This window comes from Cetorhinus maximus, chromosome 6, assembly GCF_964194155.1.
Source record: "Cetorhinus maximus chromosome 6, sCetMax3.hap1.1, whole genome shotgun sequence".
Lineage (NCBI taxonomy): Eukaryota > Metazoa > Chordata > Chondrichthyes > Lamniformes > Cetorhinidae > Cetorhinus > Cetorhinus maximus.
Genome location: NC_135884.1, coordinates 34091056 through 34111363, shown reverse-complemented (window position 1 = coordinate 34111363; position 20308 = coordinate 34091056). Strand labels below are relative to the sequence as shown.

At 45.0% G+C, this 20308-nt stretch overlaps 1 protein-coding gene across 1 annotated transcript in view; it reads left to right on the top strand.

The window, feature by feature from the left end:
- Positions 1-20308, top strand: part of dnah12 (dynein, axonemal, heavy chain 12) — a 349430-nt gene that overhangs the window by 47203 nt on the left and 281919 nt on the right. The window contains exon 11 of the mRNA XM_078543543.1: positions 15928-16106. Coding sequence (XP_078399669.1) covers positions 15928-16106 — 179 coding nt within the window. The remainder of the gene's footprint in view (positions 1-15927; positions 16107-20308) is intronic.

Genomic DNA, 20308 nt, shown 5'->3' with positions numbered 1-20308 from the left:
GCCCTTTATAGCTCCTATACCAACTTAGTGCCAGCTCATGCCAACCCATGCCCTCCCATGCAGCACCCTTTGCCCTTACATCTACCATGCCAACTCACCTAGTATCCTCCATGGGCAGACCTCAGGACCCATTCAGTGATGAGATAAAACAAAGTTCTATAAAATGAAGTACAAAGTGCCTATTGCAGACTTCAGTATCTTGAAAAAAACACTCATTCATAAAAAAAACATTTACTACATTTACATTCCTTCAACTAAATGAAGCCTTATAACAACAAACATTTCATTCAAGTGCACAACCTCTTATAACAACAAGCATTGGAATCCATAGTCCCACATCAAAGAGTCTATAACCACTTGTAGCTGTCAATCATAATGGCAAGCGCCCTCCTGTGATAATGGATGGTTGTGAAATCAGTCATGTAGCACTAATCCAATCATGTAGCACTAATCCCTTTGGTTTATGTCCAACAGACAGAGTGAAATAGTAAGCAATCATTTTTTTTAACACTTAAGACCTTTGTCAAAGATTTAAAAGGCAGAGCTTTTAAATGCTTTACACATTTGACAGCTCCCTTTGATAGGTGCTTTTGGCAGATTTGACAGGTTTCTTTGACAGGAGCTTCGGACAGTTTTGACATGTCCTTTTGACAGGTCTGTTGACAGTTCCAATGAGCTTGATAGTAATGAGCCTATGCACTTTTTACACACATCTAAGCCTATTTTTAACAATTCCAAAGGCAACTGACCTACCCCAAATGACACCTGACAGAAGCACCAAAGGGCACCCTACCTCCACCCAAGGTACCCCTACCTTACCTCTCCAAAGGGCCTGGCTATCCAAACAAATCTGCAAAGTTCATACCAACTCTACCAGGCCTTATCTGCACACTTCAGCTTTCACACTACAAGGCTACCAAAATCCCACCTCAGTAGAAACAGCTGATGATTTAAATGGCTAGCTGCCTCCATAAAAGGCGCATGTGTGAAACACACCCTATGACCCTGCGAAAACAGGAAGTGCCATGTTCAGTGGCAGGACTAAGAATTTTCAGCCACTTGTGTCATTTTTTTTATTCTTTCATGGGACATGGACTTCGCTGGCTAGGCCAGCATTTATTGCCCATTCCTAATTGACCTTGTTTAGAGGTCATTTTTAAGAGTCAGCCACATTGCTGTGGGTCTGGAGTCACATGTAGGCCAGACCAGGTAAGGATGGCAGATTTCCTTCTCTAAAGGACATTAGTGAACCAGATGGGTTTTAACAACAATCAGCAATGGTTTCATGGTCATTATCAGACTTTTAATTCCAGATTTTTATTGAATTCAAATTCCACCATCTGCCTTCGTGGGATTCGAACCCAGGTCCCTAAAGCATTATCCTAGGTCTCTGGATTACCAGTCTAGTGACAATACCACTATGCTACCACCTCCACTTTTTGCCATGACAAAGAGATTCTTCATCGTGGCCACTGTCTTCGCAGATAAAGCTCACTAGAAGCGAGTTGCTGTAAATCATCCTGAAGACAGTATATATTTTATCTTTTTACCTGAGCTTTGTAAATGGTGGTGAGGTTTTGAGTGTTCAGAATGTAAGCCACGTCATAGAATACTCAGCCTTTGCCGTGTTCCTGTAGCCAGAGTGCTAATGGGTGATCCTGCTAAGCTTCTGGTCAATAGTGTACCCTAGGATGCTGACAGTGGGCATGGTAATAGAGGTCCCAATGAAGCCAAGAGGAAGATTTTTAGTGTTTCCTTATTGGAAATTGTCATTGTCATTTATATGGTGCAAACGTTACCAGTTATTTGTCATACTAAATCTTCATTCATCTGGCTTCTGGATACTGGCTGCTATGAACTGGAACCCAAGGAGAAGGCAGGCAGTTCCTCATTAGTATAGTGGTCAACGTCCCTGCCTGTTGCAGGAGAGAGGGGAGGGAGGGTGGGTGGGCAGAGGAGAGGGGAGGGAGGGCGGGCGGGCAGAGGAGAAGGGAGGGCGGGTAAGAATAATTAACTGGAGGAAAGCTAGCTCCAATGGGGTAAGAATGATTCTGACTCAGATAAACTGGAATTGAAGGTTGACATAAAACTGTAATTGAACAGTAGGGTGTGTCATAATCACCTAGTTCATGATTTATATTAATATTTTAGAGTAATTTTTAGTTTGGGAAGATTGAAATTGTAAGGATAAGTTAATTAAAATGCTGGACTTTAGAAATTGCCAGATCACGTCAAATAATGGCAATTGAAAGGGTTCCTTGTGTACTTATAAAGTCAGAAGTAGAAAGGAGAGAGCTATAAAATGGCAGATGGACTCATTTAACTAGAAAACTGGAGACAAGGGGGCGGATTTCTCCCTCATCGGGCCGGGTTGGTTGGGAAGCTGACCGCCGCCCATGATCAGGCCGGACCGCGATTTCACGCTGGTGGGCCAATTAGGGCCCGCCCTGTATGAGTCATGAGCTGCAGCGCTCAGTGCTGCCTGTGTTGGAGGAGGAGGAGGGCGAGCGTGAATTTCGCACATGCATGCGGGTGAGCACTGGAAAAGCTCCCTGAGGCACAGAGCTGCCTCAGGGAGATGAAGCGTTTAAAACATTAAAAATAAAGATTTTAAAAATGCTATAAAACATGTCCCCTCATGAGCAGGGACATGTTATAAATGATAAGTTAAAATTTTTATTTTAATTTTATTTGCTGTTGGAAACCTCATCCTGCCTGTGGATGAGGTTTCCTAAAAAATGCAAAGGCTGCTTGGCCTTTTCACCTGCCTGCCAACTGTAAGGTTGGATGGGCAGCGAAAAATTTCATTCAATTACCCTTTTAATGGCCTTAATAGGCCTTTTAATTGTTGGCAGGCATGCTGCTGACTCCAGCATGCACCTGCCGACTGAAATATCGCGTGTCATCTTACGCTCGGTTGGGTTGGGTGCATGCCTGCCCGACAAGCGAAAAATTCCCACCAAGGTGCCTGAGCTGCATAGTCCTGGCTTTGTTAGAGAGGTGAATTATTTCTGCAAACCTCTGGGTCAAAAGATTTGATTTTGAAGCTAAAAGTTAATTAATCTATGTTACAACTAACTCTGTTGCCATAAAGATGAGTGATTTAGGGAGCCATATTTGGAATTTTAGGAAGTTGTCTTTAGGATTTTTTTCCAGAAGGTTTTTGAGGTTGCAGCTAAAAGCACCCAAGTTATTGGGTGTAAGCCTTGAATTCAGCAGGCAGAGAAAGAGAGGGGGCAAATTCTTTGCTCCCTTTGGTGGTGGGTGAGTTTGGCGGTGTGAGCAGACAATATGGCGAGAAGGCCAAAAATCAGTTTTACGCCGTCATGACACCAGCTTATGATTGTCAGCTCCACCTGTCAGTGGCGGGCCATGTTTCCCATTGCCGCATGTTGGGAACCTAACTTCAATACTTTAGCATCTCGTCATAAGCCCTGCTTGCCGGAATCATCCTCCCACACTGGATCATCTGGGCAATCACACTGATGTGTTTCACAATTGTACATAAGTGACGTGCACCTGGCGAGCTGCACTTTGCTCAGGACTTCGAGGTTTGTTTTCCTACCTTGCTTCAGGCAGCACTTGTGGTCATCAGCACCAGGCTTTGCAAGCAGCACCATATCACTTTTAGGGGGGCTCATTGGCAGGCCTCTAATTACCAGACCAGCTTTAAGGCGGGGGTGGCTTTTCGATGGCTGCAGGGCTAGGGCTTGTTTGGGGAAAGGGGAGAAGTGGCCTCAGGCAAGGGAAGAGGCTGCCGGACAAGGGCTGTACTGGGGAAGTGGGGGCGGTATCCCAAGGTGTGTCTTGGGGCACACGCTAATCTGTGCAAGTGGCCTCAAGATGATGAGGGCTGAGGAGGCAGTCTTCAGAAGAGATGAGGCCAGATGGAGATGTGAGGGTGTGTGTGAGAGAGTGAGTGGTGATGTCCCTTGAGCTGACAGTGAATGTGTGATTGTGTGAGTGTGAGAGTTTAGAGTGATGAGATGGTTGCCTTACCCTGGCGGCTCTAATCTGATCACTCATCCTCTTTCTTCACTGGATGGCCAAGCTCTTCTGTGCAGCATTGGCACTGACCATCCCTGCCACTGCCTCCCAAGCTGGAGTAGTGAAATTACTGGACCTGTTGCGGCCAGAGCAGAGGTGGAGGACATCACGGTAGGCCTCCAAAAAGTTTTCCAGTGATGGGTCACTGAACTCTTCTTGGCTTTCAGGGCCATGTCTTCACTGGAGCAATCACGGGCTGCAAGCTTTGAGAACTGTGTGCGCAGCTACAGTTTAGATATGGCACCCGGAGTGAGATAACGGCACCGCGGGCGATTCAGAGGCTGCCTGCCAGCGAGACAGCGTGATTCCTGTGGTTGCATAATTAATTAGGTGGGAAGCGGACAATGTGGCGTGCAAACCCGCCATTACGGCTGGCGGGTAAAACGTCATTTTTCACACCCGCTACCACACTTAGTGTAATTCTAGGATGATTCCGTCAGGAGTCTGTTAAGAGCTGAAATGCAGCTGTGGACCAGAAGCAAAAAGGCTGTCAGAATTCAAGGATATTTCTGAGGTTGAAGCACTAAGCAAGAGTACAGTGAAGCCCACATTTGAGCTGAGAATCACACAGTTTTGAGGCTTTGAGGAAATGTTGGAGGATCACTTAGCCAAAAGCTATTGGAAGAGGATCACTTAGCCAAAAGCTATTGGAATAGCTGGAACACTGAGAGGAAATTGAAGTGAATTCCTGAGAGCTGTGGAACTTTGAGTTTGGTCTCAGTAAGTGAAGGAACCTTCAAGAGCTTGATAAGTAGCCAAAGACTCCCTGGGGGAAAGTTATAAGGAAAAAGGTAATCTGCCAATCAGAACTTCAGGAAACAATTACAGAAATTCATGAGTTATCATAGGCTTTCTAATCATCTGGGAGGTTGTTACCTTTTCATCAGCCCAGGTTTATCTGTTTGACAGATGCAGACTTCCAAAATTGTCTCCACTTGCAGCTGTTTATTTCTGTTCAATACTTTCCTGCCACCTTCATCTAACCATCCACCAGTTCCAAATTTGATACAAATAAAAATTTCACACACCTATGTCCCTGTGAAGTTGAAACACAAAGTACCTACAAGATGCTGTGTTGTGTATACACCATCTCGGGCTGCTAAACCCTGAAGGATTATTACAATTTAGTAATATAGTGATAATTTGTTAGTGAGATTGAAATATCATTGGATACAGTTAATATAAATAAATTAATATGAAGAGAAATCAATAACAGTACCATCTGACATTCCCTAACAATATTATATTTCAACAACTGAAGAAACAATTCAAACTCCAATCTCAAAATGCATGCTGGCCTAGATTTTCATTATCTTCAGGGTTCCTGGCAGTAGTTAATGAGGAGGAATTTTCTGTTTCCCTGGATTAACATAAATTTAATACATTGTGGCCAATTTTCACTTGCTGAAATCAGGATAAATGGAGCAGCAATTTCCTCAAAATGATGTTGGTAGATTTAACACCTGTTAAAGCCAATGCTCTCTGCCTGCTGCCACTTTTACAAGGTCTTCTGTTGGCTGCCTAGTTCAAGCAATAAACCCCTTTAATTAACAAATTGGCGCTCTTTGATGTACATAAGAGCCTGATTGCAATTTTAAGATAGAACTGGTTGCAGCATACAATACATGTGACCTGTTGTATTGGGAATAAAGACCTGCTAAAAAGATGAATTTTTTTTTTTGCACAAGCGCTCTTTTCTTGCAGCAAATAGTTAGGATCTGGAATGCACTGCCTGAGAGTGTGCTGGAAGCAGGGTCATAGAAACATAGAAAATAGGAGCAGGAAAAGGTCATTCAGCCCTTCAAGACTGCCCGCCATTCAATATGATCATGACTGATCCTCTATCTCAACGCCATACTCCTGCACCCTCCCCATACCCCTTGATGCCTTTAGAGTCCAGAAATCTATCTATTTCCTTCTTAAATATATTCAGTAACTTGGCCTACACAGCCTTCTGTGGTAGAAAATTCCACAGGTTCACCACCCTCTGAGTGAAGAAATTTCTCCTCATCTCAGCCCTAAATGGTCTACCCCGTAACCTGAGACTTTGACCCCTTGTTCTAGACTCCCCAGCCAGAGGAAATATCATCCCTGCATCCAGCCTATCCATGCCTGTCAGAATTTTATATGTTTCAATGAGATCCCTTCTCATTCTTCTAAACTCCAGTGAATGCAGGCCTGGCCAGCCCAATCTCTTCTCATATGACAATCCTGTCATTCCAGGAATCAGTCTGGTGAACCTTCGCTGCACTCCCTCTATGGCAAGTATGTCCTTTCTTAAGCAAGGAGACCAAAACTGCACACAATTCTCCAGGAGTGGCCTCACCAATGCCCTGTATAGCTGCAGTAAGATATCCTTGCTGCTGTACTCAATTTCTCTTGCAATGAAAAGCCAACATATCTTTGCCTTCTTAACTGCTTGCTATACCTGCATGCTTGCTTTCAGTGACTGGTGTAAAAGGACACCCAGGTCCCTTTGTACGTCGACATTTCTCAATCTATCACCATTTAAATTATACTCTGCCATTCTGTTTTTCCTACCAAAGTAGATAGCTTCACACTTATCCATGTTCTACTGCATTTGCCTTGCATTTGCCCACTCACTCAACCTGTCTAAATTGCCTAGAAGCCTCTTAACAACCTCTTCACTGCTCAAATTCCCAGCAAGTTCCGTGTTGTCAGCAAACTTGGAAATATTATGTTTGGTCCCTTCATCCAAATCACTGATATACATTGTGAATAGCTGGGGCCCAAGCACTGATCCCTGTTGTACCCCACTAGTCACCGCCTGCCATGCCGAAATAGACCCATTTAATCCTACTTTCTGTTTCCTGTCTGCTAACCAATCTTCAATCCATGCCAATATATTTCCCTCCAATCCCATGTGCTTTAATTTTACACATTAACTTCTTATGTGGGACTTCATCAAGAGCTTTCTGAAAATCTAAATACACCACATCCGCTGGTTCTCCCTTATCTATTCTGCTAGTTGCATCCTCAAAAAAACTCCAGTAAGTTTGTCAAACATGATTTCCCTTTCACAAATCCATGTTAACTTTGTCTAATCCCGTTGATAATAGTGTCCTATTATCACATCCTCTACAATAGACTCTAGCAATTTCCCTGCCACTGAGATTAGGCTAACCAATCTATAATTCACTGTTTTCTTCCTCCATCCCTCCTTTTTCTAAATAGTGGGGTTACATTTGCCACCGTCCAATCTGCCAGGACCATTCCAGAATCTACAGAACTTTGGAAGATGACCACCAACGCATCTACTATTTCCATGGTCACCTCCTTTAGTATCCTGCAATGTAGATTATCAGGCCCAGGGGATTTATCGACTTTCAGTCCCATTAATTTCTCCAGCACTATTGTTTTAAAATTACTACTTTCCTTCAATTCCTCCCTCTCACTAGACACTTGGCTCCCAAGTATTTCTGGGAAGCTGTTTGTGTCTTCCTCCATGAAAACAAAACTAAAATAGTTGTTTAATTGCTCTGCCATTTCCTTGTTTTCTATTATAAATTCTCCCATTCAGACTGCAAGGGACCCCCCCTACATTTGTCTTCACTAATCTTTTTCTTTTTACATACTTGTAGAAGCTTTTACAGTCTGCTTTTATGTCCCTTGCAAGTTTACTCTCATACTCTATTTTTCCCTCTTCATCAATCTCTTGGTCCTCCTTTGCTGAATTCTAAACTGTTCCCAATCCTCAGGCTTGCTACTTTTTCTAGCAACTTTATATGACTCCTCTTTGGATCTAATACTATCCTTAATTCCTTTTGTTAGCAATGGTTGGGCTGCTTTTCTTGTGTTTTTGTGCCAGAAAGGCATGTATAACTGTTGCAATGCATACATTTGTTCCTTAAATATTAGCCATTGTCTAACCACCCTCATGCATTTTAATGAAGTTTCCCAATCTACCTTAGTCAACTCATGCCTCATACCTTTGTAGTTTCCTTTGTTAAGATTTAGGACCCTAGTTTCAGATCGGACTACTTCACTTTCCATCCTATTGAAGAATTCTATCATGTTATGGTCACTGTTCCCTAAAGGACCCTGCACAACAAGATTATTAATTAAACCCTTCTCATTGCACAATACCAAATCTAGGATAACCTGTTCCCTAGTCGGTTCCGGACATACTGGTCCAAAAACCATCTCGTACAAACTCCACGAATTCATTCGCCACAGTATTATTGCTAATTTGGTTTGCCCAGTCTATATGTAGCTTAAAGTCACCCATGATCACTCTAGCACCCTTCTTACATGCATCTCCAATTTCCTGTTTAATGCCATTCCCTACCTTACCACTGCTGTTTGGAGGCCTATAGACAACTTCCACTAATGTTTTCTGCCCTTTGTTGCTTCTTCACTCCAACCAGACTGATTCTACCTCTAGATTTTCTGTACCAATATCCTCTCTCACTATCGCACTGATTTCATTCTTAACTAACAATGCCATGCCACCTCTTTTTCCTTTTTGCCTGTCCATCCTAAATATTGAGTATTCTTGGATATTCAGTTCCCAGCCTTGGTCACCCTGCAGCCATGTCTCCGTAATCACAATCATATCGTATCTATTTACATCTATTTGCACTGTTAATTTGTCTACTTTATTACGAATATTTGTGCATTCAGATACAGTGCCTTTAGACTTGTCTCTTTAACATTTTTACAAATCATTTTTGTACTATGGCCCTATTAGCTGCTATCCCTTGTTTCCTTTGCTTTCCACTTTTGCTTTCTACTTCTCTGTCTCTCATGCCTATCTTTGTTTCCTTCCCTTGTGTCTGTCCGCTCGGGTTCCCATCCTGCTGCCAATCTAATTTAAACCCTCCCCCACAGTACTATCAAATAGCCTTGCGAAGATATTGGTCCCTGTCCTGCTCAGGTGCAACCTGTCCAGCTTGTACAGGTCCCACCTTCCCCAGAATTGGTCCCAATGCCTCAGGAATCTAAATCCCTCCCTCCTACACCATCTCTCCAGCCATGCATTCATCTGGTCTATTCTCCTGTTCCTGATCTCGCTAGCATGTGGCACTGGGAGTAATCCTGAGATCACTACCTTTAAGGTCCTGCTTTTTAATTTATTTCCTAGCTCCCTATATTCTGCTTTCAGGGCCTCATCCCTCTTTTTACCTATGTCGTTGGTACCGATATGGACCACAACCTCTGGCTGTTCACCCTCACCCTTCAGAATGTCCTGCAACCTCTCAGTGACATCCTTGACCCTGGCACCAGGGAGGCAACATACCATCCTGGTGTCACATATGTGGCTGCAGAAATGTCTATCTGTTCTCCTTAAGATAGAATCTCCTATCATTCTCCTTTTTTCCCCCCTCTGCGCAGCTGAGCCACTCATTGTGCCACAGACTTGGGTCTTGCTGTATTCCCCTGAGAAGCCATCTTGCCCCAACAGTATTCAAAATGGAAAATCTTTTAGAGAGGGAGATGGACCCAGGGGAGTCTTGCACTACCTGCCTGGTGCTTTTACTCTGTCTGGTGGCCACCCATCCCCTTTCTGCCTGTGCACTCTTTACCTGTGGTGTGACCACCTCACTGTACGTACTATCCACGAAGATCTCATCCTTGCGGATGCTCCACAGTGACTCCAGGCGCAGCTCCAGCTCCGAAAGACGGATTTCAAGTAGCTGCAGCTGGAGATACTTCCTGTACACATGATTGCCCTGGACGCTTGAAGTTTCTCTGACTTCCCACATTACACAGGAGGAGATTCCACTTGGCCGAGCTGCCCTGCCATGACATATTCTTAAATTATTCCCTTTACTTTTACTTTGTCTAGTTTAGGGAGTATTAAGGACAGAAGGAATGCTTACCAGGCCCTACTTACCGAGGCTGCCACTCTTCTTACTGAGGAAAGGTAGAAAATGAAAGGATCACCTCCATCCCTCTCTCACCAAACTCCAACTGAAGCACTGTAATGCAACCCAAAGCAGCATCCCAGTGGAGACAAAAGCAGCATTGTAGATGCCTTGCTTTTATGCTGCCTGAATTTAGCTTCTGAAAACCTGTTTAATCCAGTAACTAATTTACTAGCTGCAGCTGCAAGCAGAGCCTGTATGACCCCTGTTTTAAAGCTGGACTAAAGCTCATCTCTCCGAACCCAAAGAGCAATTGAAGCTTTTGAAAGGGAATTATTTGAATAGGAAAAAATTGCAGGGATAGAGGTAAAGACAGGGGAGTAGGCACTAGGTGAATTGCTCCTTCAGAGGGCCAGCACGGACATGACAGGCTGAATGGTCTCCATCTGTGCTATAGCCATTCTATGATTCTATGCTTCTCCGACCCTCAGCAGTCCAGATTTTTTTGTGGGCCCAGAGGCGCACTCTTATTTCCCTTGGCTCCACAATAATAATAGTTAGTATCCAAATTACCACAGCTGAGTAGTCTATCTTTCAATATATCTATCAGTTTAATCTTATATATTCTAGGTTGATGATGCAATGGTATTTACCACCTTTTGGAGAGATAGGAGAATTTAATAGACAGCCTACATGACCTATCATGGCTGATGTCACAATATAGAAGTAGTTGTTCATCCTGCCATTGCTATCTCAGACATGGTATGCATAAGGTCACCGGCACCTACTAAAAACAGACTGTTTTGCATGAGCACAAGACAGGATGTTGGGAGAGCCTAAATTGTAAGTGGTAGCTTCCCTTTCATTGTATCACCTTTGTTAACTACCTATAGTTTAAACATACGTAATACAGTTGTCAATGGCCTGTAATTTCTTGGATTTTTACAACTAAGGGAGAGAAACCCTGAAAATTCACTTCAATTGAATGTTTTGAAGGCTATTTCTGTTACAGATTTTAGATTTGTTCTGGATATTCCTCTTGACCAAAGTAGTCCAAATTTTGCAGCACTAGTGTTGGTGAGACTGTCAGCATTCGCCATCATTACTCCAGTGAAACTGATAGCAACTTCTGGAGTTCACACATGCAGAGAATAATGTGAAAATCCACAAGTTGCTGCCAGTGATTCCATGCTGCTCCAGAGAGTGCACAGTGGAATCAGCTTCAGACCACAATCAATGGTAATCAACTTCACTTCTTATGTTGGTCTGTTAGAGTTGTTAATCTCAATATAACAACATTTGAAAAAGTTGCATCTTGTTGAATAACTTGACACTGGGTTTTTAATGACACTATCATGGACTGCTAAATACCATCATCCGTCCTAGGAAATTAATTTTATATTTGTAACATGTTAAATTTCACCGTGAGGATACAAAAACTCCACATTTTAAAAATAATAAATGTATTTTTTTTAAGTTTGTTTTTTTGAGTTCTAACTTAATCCAATCATCATTTTTCATTCCACTATCTGAAAATTTAAATTAAGTGTGAATATTAAGCACTTTTAACTTCTTGGTTTGCTGTGTGTGAATTCTTCAATGTAATTGGCTGTTAACTACTTGCTAACATCGCTGCTGCTGCACACCAATGCATCGCTTTGACTTGGAGCCAGATTTAAACTGCCCTTTCAGAAAAAGAAAAACCATGCCACAGAGGTTACTAAATCTTTGTGGGCAGTTTTCTTTGAGGTCAGTGGCGAGTGCCATTGTTTTGCTGCCAGCAGAAAATCTGAGCAATTATCTCTGGTCACTCCTGGAAGCAGATTTTGCATCCCGATGATCAGCAGTTTACCTTTATTGCACAAATCTATCTAGACAATAGCACGACCGGAGGATATGACAACAAAATCCCCTTGTGATATGAATGGCATATCATACTTTCTCATGTGATCTTCTGATCTGAATGGTGGACTAATTAACATTTTAGTCAGACAAGGTCAGATGTGAATTGTTAAGTTGCTTTATCTTGCGGACAGGAAGCAATCTTGCTGAGTAACAGTTCTGGTAAATCTCACTTCCTTTACTAGATCATGCACTAAACAGAGTCCATATAATTGATTCTTGCCTTCTCTTCCTCATTGAACAGGAAACCAGTAGTGATTTCTGAGTTGTCTGTTGGGCAGCAACTCTACCTGCTAAATTGGCTGCTATGCCATTAGGTGTCTGCTAGAGACTGTTTGTTTCTGTTTTCAAATGGATAACAGCATCTTGCCATAATGAGTCTGGGATAAATCAACTGATGCTAGCTGTCCCAGTTTGAAGCGTTAAGTGAGTAGTAACATTCCACTTAGATTTGTCTATCTAAATTTAATACACATTCCTTGCTCCCCATCCTGTGGCTGCTGGAGGAATTTTAATCCCTTGCTCAAAAGTAATGTTTGAATAGAAATTAAACCCATGGGCGGAATTCGCTCATGCTCCCCCCGACCCCGTAGCGAATTTAATGGCAGGCAAGGGGCGAGAATTCCAAAAATCAGTTTCACGCCAGCATAAAATGCCAGCAGGATATCTACTACCAATTGGGTTGCGATTCCTGGCAGAGGCCAATGTGAAACCAATTTGCATCCTGTTAATGGGATGGAGATGAAGGCCCGACCAGAATCCCACCCCCACCCGTGTCGCCCATGCCTGATCATCCACAACGGCAGTGGGAAATCAGAGCAGAACAAGTCTGGACCAATGTGGCGCGTAAAAGCCGGAACTTACCTTAAGAAGGTCTTGGGCAGCTCACGAAGATGCATAACAAGATAGAGGCTTCCAGCGACCAGACTGTGGAATACCACGTGCACCGCATGGGTGGGTGGAGCATCAATCACGTGGATATTCACCTGGCAGCATCCACAAGGTGGTTGTTCTTGGCGCAGCACCTTCTCCCAGTGTTCGGATCTTCATCCAGAGACCTCGCCCAGGGATCGGACCATCCAGCTACAGGTGGAAGGCTGCAGGAGGTACTGTTGGGTGGCACGGGCATGTTGTTGGTGGGGGAGGGTGGGGGGGAGCAAGTCTGCTGAGGCATAAGGTCTATAGCTGAAACAACACGTTAGATGTGATTAGAGTGCAAGTGAGTATATTTACAAAAGTTTGATAACTGTGACATTCAATAGTGCTCCCATGCAACCAATTGTTATTTCCTATTTCTTAATTTTTCTCTCCCTTCCACTTCTAAGTGCTCCCCCAACATTTGCAGCAAGGTGGAGGCAGCCTGCTGACAATTTGGCCCTGTTGCCTTGTACGACCTTGGCGGCTGTCCTCTGGAGACCCAAGGCCGGGAGGGCCCCAGCTTACTTTGGTTGGCCTGCTGTGGACCAGCTGCTCTCTCTGTGGTGACAAAGACGAGGTTGAAAGGGTTGCATGCAATGGGGATTCGGAAGGGCTGGACAACTCCTGAGAATCCTGAGTGGATGTCCCAAGGGTGTCCAGCTGCTGCTGCTCCTCCCTTTGGGTGCCTGAAGGCCCCTGTCTGACTCCTTTAGTGGAATAGACACCTGGAAGTAGAGGTGCCCCATTCCCCTCTCACATAGCCACTGCAAGAAGCCCCCTCATGGCTAATGCACTGGAGTGCAGGTTTGCACGCATCTCTGGCAGAATCTGCTGGACTAAGATCTCCATGGGTCCACCATCCTCCCCATGGAGACCTCAATGCATGCACATGTCGACATCATTTCATTCACTTGCAGGTGGATGGCCTTCTCCACCTTGTGTGCCATCCTGTTGAAGTCCTCTGACACCTCTGCCTGATGTTCCCTGCCTCCTGCTGACTCTCCAGCATAATTTGGAAGGCCGATTCCAGGGGCCTGTCATTGAACACGGACCCCTCAGATGTCTCTTCCCCAGCACACCTTCAAGTGCCAGTGAGCTCGGCTGACCCTGCCTTCTCCTGCTGTGGACACGTATCCGTGTGGTGACCACCAGAGTGTGAGACCCTTCCTACACTAGAGTTATTACTCACTACGGTGTGTATCTCTGGGCTGGTGAAGGGTGCAGGTGTTTGATGTGATGCCTCTACAGTTGCACTTTGCTCCTCTTGATGTCCTCGCCCCTCTCCAGGCTTGGGCTTGTGTTGCAACTGGACAGGGCTTCCTGCGGCTCGGCTCTTGTCCTCTTCTTGGTGGCACCTGTAAGTGTGAGGAGAGAGTGAGTGACAGCATGAGCTGCCTCCAACATGGAGGCACCCTTGGCTCTGAAGTTTCTATGACATGCATGGATCCTTACTGGATGGAGGCCGAAAGCCAGTCTTTCCATCTCCAATGGTCTGATCTCGCTCCACCCCTGCCAGCTGGTTTGCCAGTCCCTCGAACCTTGTTACTTCCTTCAGATGTGGCTGACCCTCTCCCGTCTTCTCCCTCTCTTGGCAATTATGGGCTAACTTCTCCTGCTCAAAGAGAACAAAAAAGATGGGGGTGAGAGGAATTGTATTTAACATCCATTTGTACATGGCAGCTTCACATATCTTTCTCAGTTTTAGAGATAACCCACTGGATTGTGTGGCTTGACAATGCAGGTTGACCAGAAAGATTCTGGGCCAGCACCATCCACATACAAGAATAAGGCTCAGAGAGGCATGTTATTTGCGGAGCTTGCTGGTGCCCTCAATGCCTGAACCCCTTTTCCCCCCCACAACCCCCATTTCTAGATTGCATGTGAGCTCTTTGTGTGGAACGGTGAGGGAAGCACAGTGGCCTTTCCACCTGCAGAGTGGATGGACTGCAGTAGGGCTATGAGGCATGACCTTTATGATGTTGCCGCTGAGGCCTGTGTCTCCTGTACCATTCATTGTGATTAGTGTGAGCAGCTGAGGATTCACTTACCCTGGTGGCGCAGATAAGGTCGTTCATCCTTTTCCAGCATTGGAGGGCTGACCTGTGATGGAGGTACTGGGCACTGACTTTGGTGGCGACCTGCTCCCATGCAGGCTTGGTCTCCCAATGCTTGGCTTCCTCCTCCCATCAGCTGGGTACAGGACGTCCCTCCTGGCCTCCACTTGGTCGAGGAGGACGCCCAGGGGTGAGTCATTAAATTTCGGCGCCGGAGATCACTGTCCCCTTCTTGCCATCTCAGTTGGCTTGATTAGTAAGTTGCTGCCCAGGCACCTTTTAAATATGGTGCCTGGATATGACAGCGGGGCATGCGCCATCCAGCCCACTCCGCCGTGCAATGTTAGGAAACCCTTGACTGCATAATTAATGAGGCCTGGATCGCATGATACCGTGCAAATTCCCGGCAGCACTCGTCGTGGGAAACACTCCCCATTTCACCCCCGCCGTGGGATTTAGTCTTGGAAGAGAGAATTCTTACCCCATCTCTTCCATGGCCAAATGGCTAAAAATTCTGAAATGTGGCATGCTAATTCATTTCAAAAGCAGTTCTGATCTATGGAAGAATATGCTGTTACAGATTGAGACTTACAGCAATATTACAATTCACTTGGTGGATTTAAAGCGACAATAAGCTGAAGCTTGAGGTCTCCCTTGGTTCAATGAATAACAAATGCAGTACTAAGTTATACAGATCAGAAATGTATCAGATTTGATCCCTAGTTTGTGCTGCTAGTTTTCAGCTAAAGAAATGGTGGAGCTTCCAAGTTTGGCCTCTGCGCCCCTGAGATAAAGAGAAAAATGTAACTTCTGGTTCTTGCACTTGCTCGGTATTCATGCTTTTTGTCTGAAATTATACATGACTGTTGGGTGAGGATGGGGTTGAGTTCTGCTGTGATACTCTTTACAATCAAAGAACCAGCTTTCACTCCCTGGGCTCACACATGAAGAATAGCAACTTGGTAGAGGTGTCAAAGTGCTGCATCTGCAGGACTGCTTGACTTCAGGAAAAGAGGAAAGTAAAAAGATTAGGAGAGGAAGAACAAGAGAGAGAAATTAGTAGATGAGAATAAAAGTAACAGTAAACCGTATAATGTAATACTAACATGTATGCAGCATATTCCTAACCAGCCAAAGACCAATTTTTACGTCTCAATAATTCAGTAATTTCTGTTAAGTTTATAGAACAATTTCGTCACTTGTCAGTGGAGATCATGAGTTTAATAAAAGTTGCCCACTTTCATATGGTGCGATTAGATTGTGAAGACATAAAACATGGGCTGTCAGAAAAAGCGAAGAGCTTTGCGGATATACTGCTGGATGGACTGGTTGCAAAACACAGAGAAGAAAATGAAGCGTAAGTCAGTGTTACAAATGGATATTGATGGTTGAAATAACATTATTAATTTTAATTCTTGTTTTATTAATGCTGAAAGACATTTTTTTACATCCTATAAGTCTTTCCTATACCCTAACCCATATTTGCTAACAATATAGTGTGCAGCACATTTGACAAGAATGTATCTTTAACATAGAAAATGTCCTCAATGTGGATCAACAGCCAAAGAAGAAATTACAAGTGGTGACTAAAAGCCTGATCAAAGAGTTGGATACTAAGGAGGTGAAATAAATCAGAGTGTTGGGTCTACGTGGGTAAAGGTGGAGAGGCGAAGGATGGTTGGGGAGAGAATGCGCACAGTCAGAGATCAAAGAAAAGAGAATTCTGGGGTGGGATTTTAGTGATGGAGGAAGCTAGATATAGGGAAAAGCAAGACAATGGTGGGATTTATATGTAAGGATGAGACTTTAAATTTTGGAAAACCAGCAGCAAATCTAGATTAGCAAGTACAGGGCTGATGAACCAGTAGGATTTGGTGTAGGATACCGTATGGGGGCAGAATTTTGATGAGCTGAAGTTTACAGAAGGTCGATGATGGAATGTTGGCCAGAACAACATGGGAATGAAATATGGAGATGACAAAGCCATCACTGAGGGTTTCAGCAGCAGATGGGCTAAAGTAGAGGTAGAGGTATACTTTCTCATAAAGATGGAAGTAGATGATCTTTTTTATGAAGAGGTTGCTTTCCTTTCCAGAAGCTCAACTTGGGGTGAGACAGTGGCTAGGAAGGGGGTGTGAAAACATTATAGAAGATATGCAGTTTGTGGTAGGATCATAGACAATGGCTTCAGTTTTCCCAATGGAGGAAATTGCAGCTCATCTAAATCTGATGGCAAGCAGACTGGTGTCCCAGGGAGAGGGTGTTGATAAGTGTTGGAGAGCTAGAACTGGGCATTGTCAGTTTGCATGTGGAGACAGCCTCATGTCTGAAGATGATGTTTCCAATAGGAAGTATGTAGAAAAAGGAGAGGCCAAGGATGAATCCTTGGGAACTTTAATGGTACAATTAGGGGATGCAAAGCCAAGCCATTAAGTCATTCCCATGATCGTACTGACATCTGCATTGCAATGGAGAATAGATGCATTCTTCAACAAAGACAGGAAGTTGAAAAGAGAATGATAACTAGACCATTTTACACATCTAACAATGGGTTCAGAAGGACATTGGCAGAATCCTGGAAATAGGTTGCCTGCTATAAAATTCTCCCCGAATGTTTGTATGGCAAGAGATGGAATCCAAGATGAGAAAGGAAAAGCTACAAATCTATAAAATATTAAAAACCTTCCATCTGCATGTACTTCTTGCCTGCACCACTAGAATTCTTGTTTTCACATTTTTGTGCCATGTTTCCATTAAAATTTCCTGTGTCCACGTTCAATATATATTCTGCCCACGTAAACATATATAAATTGGGTCACAGCGATGATCTGCAGTTTGATAGCAGGGGAAATCATAAAATGGCATTAGAGCAAGTTGCTCTCTCTCAGGATGACAAAATGCCTGCATGATCAATGCCCGCAGTGGCACCAGAGCCAGACTGATCCAGCAGCTGACGAGCCGTTGCAGTCTGCAACTAAGCCATCTCAGGCTTGAGCTTTGAGACCCCACTAACTAATGAGCAATAGTCCTTATCTGAGCCACCGCAGCCTTTCACCTCCAAAGTGCAAGCCAAGAGAGGAATACATCAGCATTAGGGTAGATAACAGGTAACTTAAGATTGTATAAAAGCATTTGTGCAAACTCGTAAAATGATCAATCTTTTTGAAATCTTTGTGTGAAGAACGCTTTCGTAGTAACTAGTGATCTTCAAATGTCAGAAGACAAATATCAATGTTGTACTTTGGGCCAATGTAATTTGTTGGAATTTGAACGGATGTGACAGATGTTGAATACGATTATTAATGCAGGAAAGCAGGAATTGTTTTGCTGAAGCACTCTTTTTAATGTGCTTCTGCTGAAGAAACAACTGCAGCAGGTATTGAAGCCCTCCCACTTGTTCAACATCCTAAATGCTATTCATGTTGTCTCCCTCATTATGTTGAAGGTACTTGATTTAACACTGGCTCCATTGGTTGCTCTGGATGCAAAGCAAAGTTATGCAGCAAACCAATCTCATACTGGACATTATTTCTGGCATGTTTTGGAGGAATCCACCAGATTTGTTCAGGCAGGGGAGCATTCACTTGAGGACTCCAGAGTTCTGCTCAGCGAGGGCGCTAATTAACCCATGGATCTGATTATAGCTCAGTTTGGCTGCCAAGCATGGAATCCTGGGAGGTGCCAGAGACATAGCAATGACAAAGGGCGGAATTTTCCGTGCCCGCTGACGGCGGGTGTGATAGGTGGTGTGAGCGGACAATATGGCGCGATCAATTTCACAACAGCGGGAAGGCCGGTCACAATTATCCGTTCAGCCTGCCGACGGCAGGTTGCGTTTCCCGCCATCAGTTGTTGGGAACCTCATTGTAATACATCAGTATATCATTATCAGGTCATCCTGCCAGGCTCTTGCACCCCTACTGGATTGTCGGTGCACATCGATGGGAAAGCACACTAACGTGTTTCGCAACAGCACAGAGGTGACATGCACTTGGCGGCCTGTACTTTGGGTGAACTGGAGGTGAGTGCACAGCAAAGTTCTGCAGAGCTTGCCAAGATTGCCGTTGCTTTGCAGGCTTCAGGGGCGCCAGGGGGCTGCGGTTAAGTGCCACCCTGCCCGACTGATGGCGGGAGGGAATGGAATCAGGGGGCATGTGCAGCCCTGCCTCTAAGGCGACTTGTGAGCATGAGGGGGAGCAGGGGGCAAGTGCAGCCCTACCTCTGAGGTGACTTTTGAGGGTGAGGGGGAGAGGGGGGAAAATGCAGCCTTGCCATTGATGCAACTTGTGAGGTGGGCAAGTGCAGCCTTGCCATTGAGGTAACTTGTGAGGGGAGGCAAATGCAGCCTTGCCATTGAGACAGCTGTTGGTGGGTGGGAGTGGTGGTTAAGGGCAGCATCGCCTCTTGAGGCGACTGGTGGTGGGGGTTCCAGGGAGTGTGCATGATGCCTGCATCCTCAGTCGGTCACAGATCCCTGGCAGGGATGGCCCCTCAGGGATGAGGGCTACCTGCAGAAGCTGTGGCTGATGACACCCATGCAGCAGGCTCAGACTGCAGCAGAGTGAAGGTATAATGAGGTTCATGCTGCAGCTCGCAACTTGGTGGAGCAGACCATCGGGATGCTGAAGATGAGGTTCCGGTGCCTGGACCGGTCTGGTGGAGCCCTGCAACACAGTCCGTGCATCGTCGTCATCTGCTGCACCCTTTTTAACCTGTCGCTCCAATGGGGAGACGAGATAACTGAGGAGGAGTTGAGGGAGCTACACATCATCTCCAATGAGGACGCAGACGGGGATAAGGGTGAGGAGGTCCTCGGAGGCGACAATGACGGGGATGAGGCCCTCGCACTGGCTAGATGAGGCAGACGTGTTCAGGAGGCCCTCATAGCTGCTAGATTTGAGGAGGATGATGACGACATGCAGTAAGGTGACCCCATAATTCCTCGCATCGCATTTGTGAACGTTTGACTCCAGTTTGGCTTTTGGCAGCGTGAATACCCTCTGTGAGAATGCTCTTGTCAGGGAAACATGGTGGAGGCCCTGATAGTTGCTTGATTGCAGGTGGATGATGACGACATGCATTGAGGACACTCCATAAATCTTCACACAGCCTCTGAAAATGTCTGACTCCTGTCTGGCCGAGGGCAGCCCGTGGGTGCTCCATGATCAGGGTCATATCATAAAGATGCAGCCATGAAACTATAGAAGTTCTGATGCTTTGTCCGACTTCAGCACCTGAGCCCTTCAGGAGCTGGAGCACAGCATCGCTGGCCACAGATGCTAAAGAGATGGGGGCCAGCCCCTCCATAAAGGGGCTGAGAGCACACCGAAAGAATGAGACAACTCTGTGATGCCTGCCCGCTACATTCTGGCCGCAATAGAAAGCACCACTGATGTACAGGCATCAGTAATGTCTCCAGGGATTGTGAGGCCGGACCATCACTTTGGTCTGAAGGCTGCACAGAGCACAGGGATGAGGTCCTGGACTAAGATACTTGCCTTTATCTTGTGCAGAAAGGTTTCACATCTGAGTGACAAGACCACTGCTTATCAGAACAAG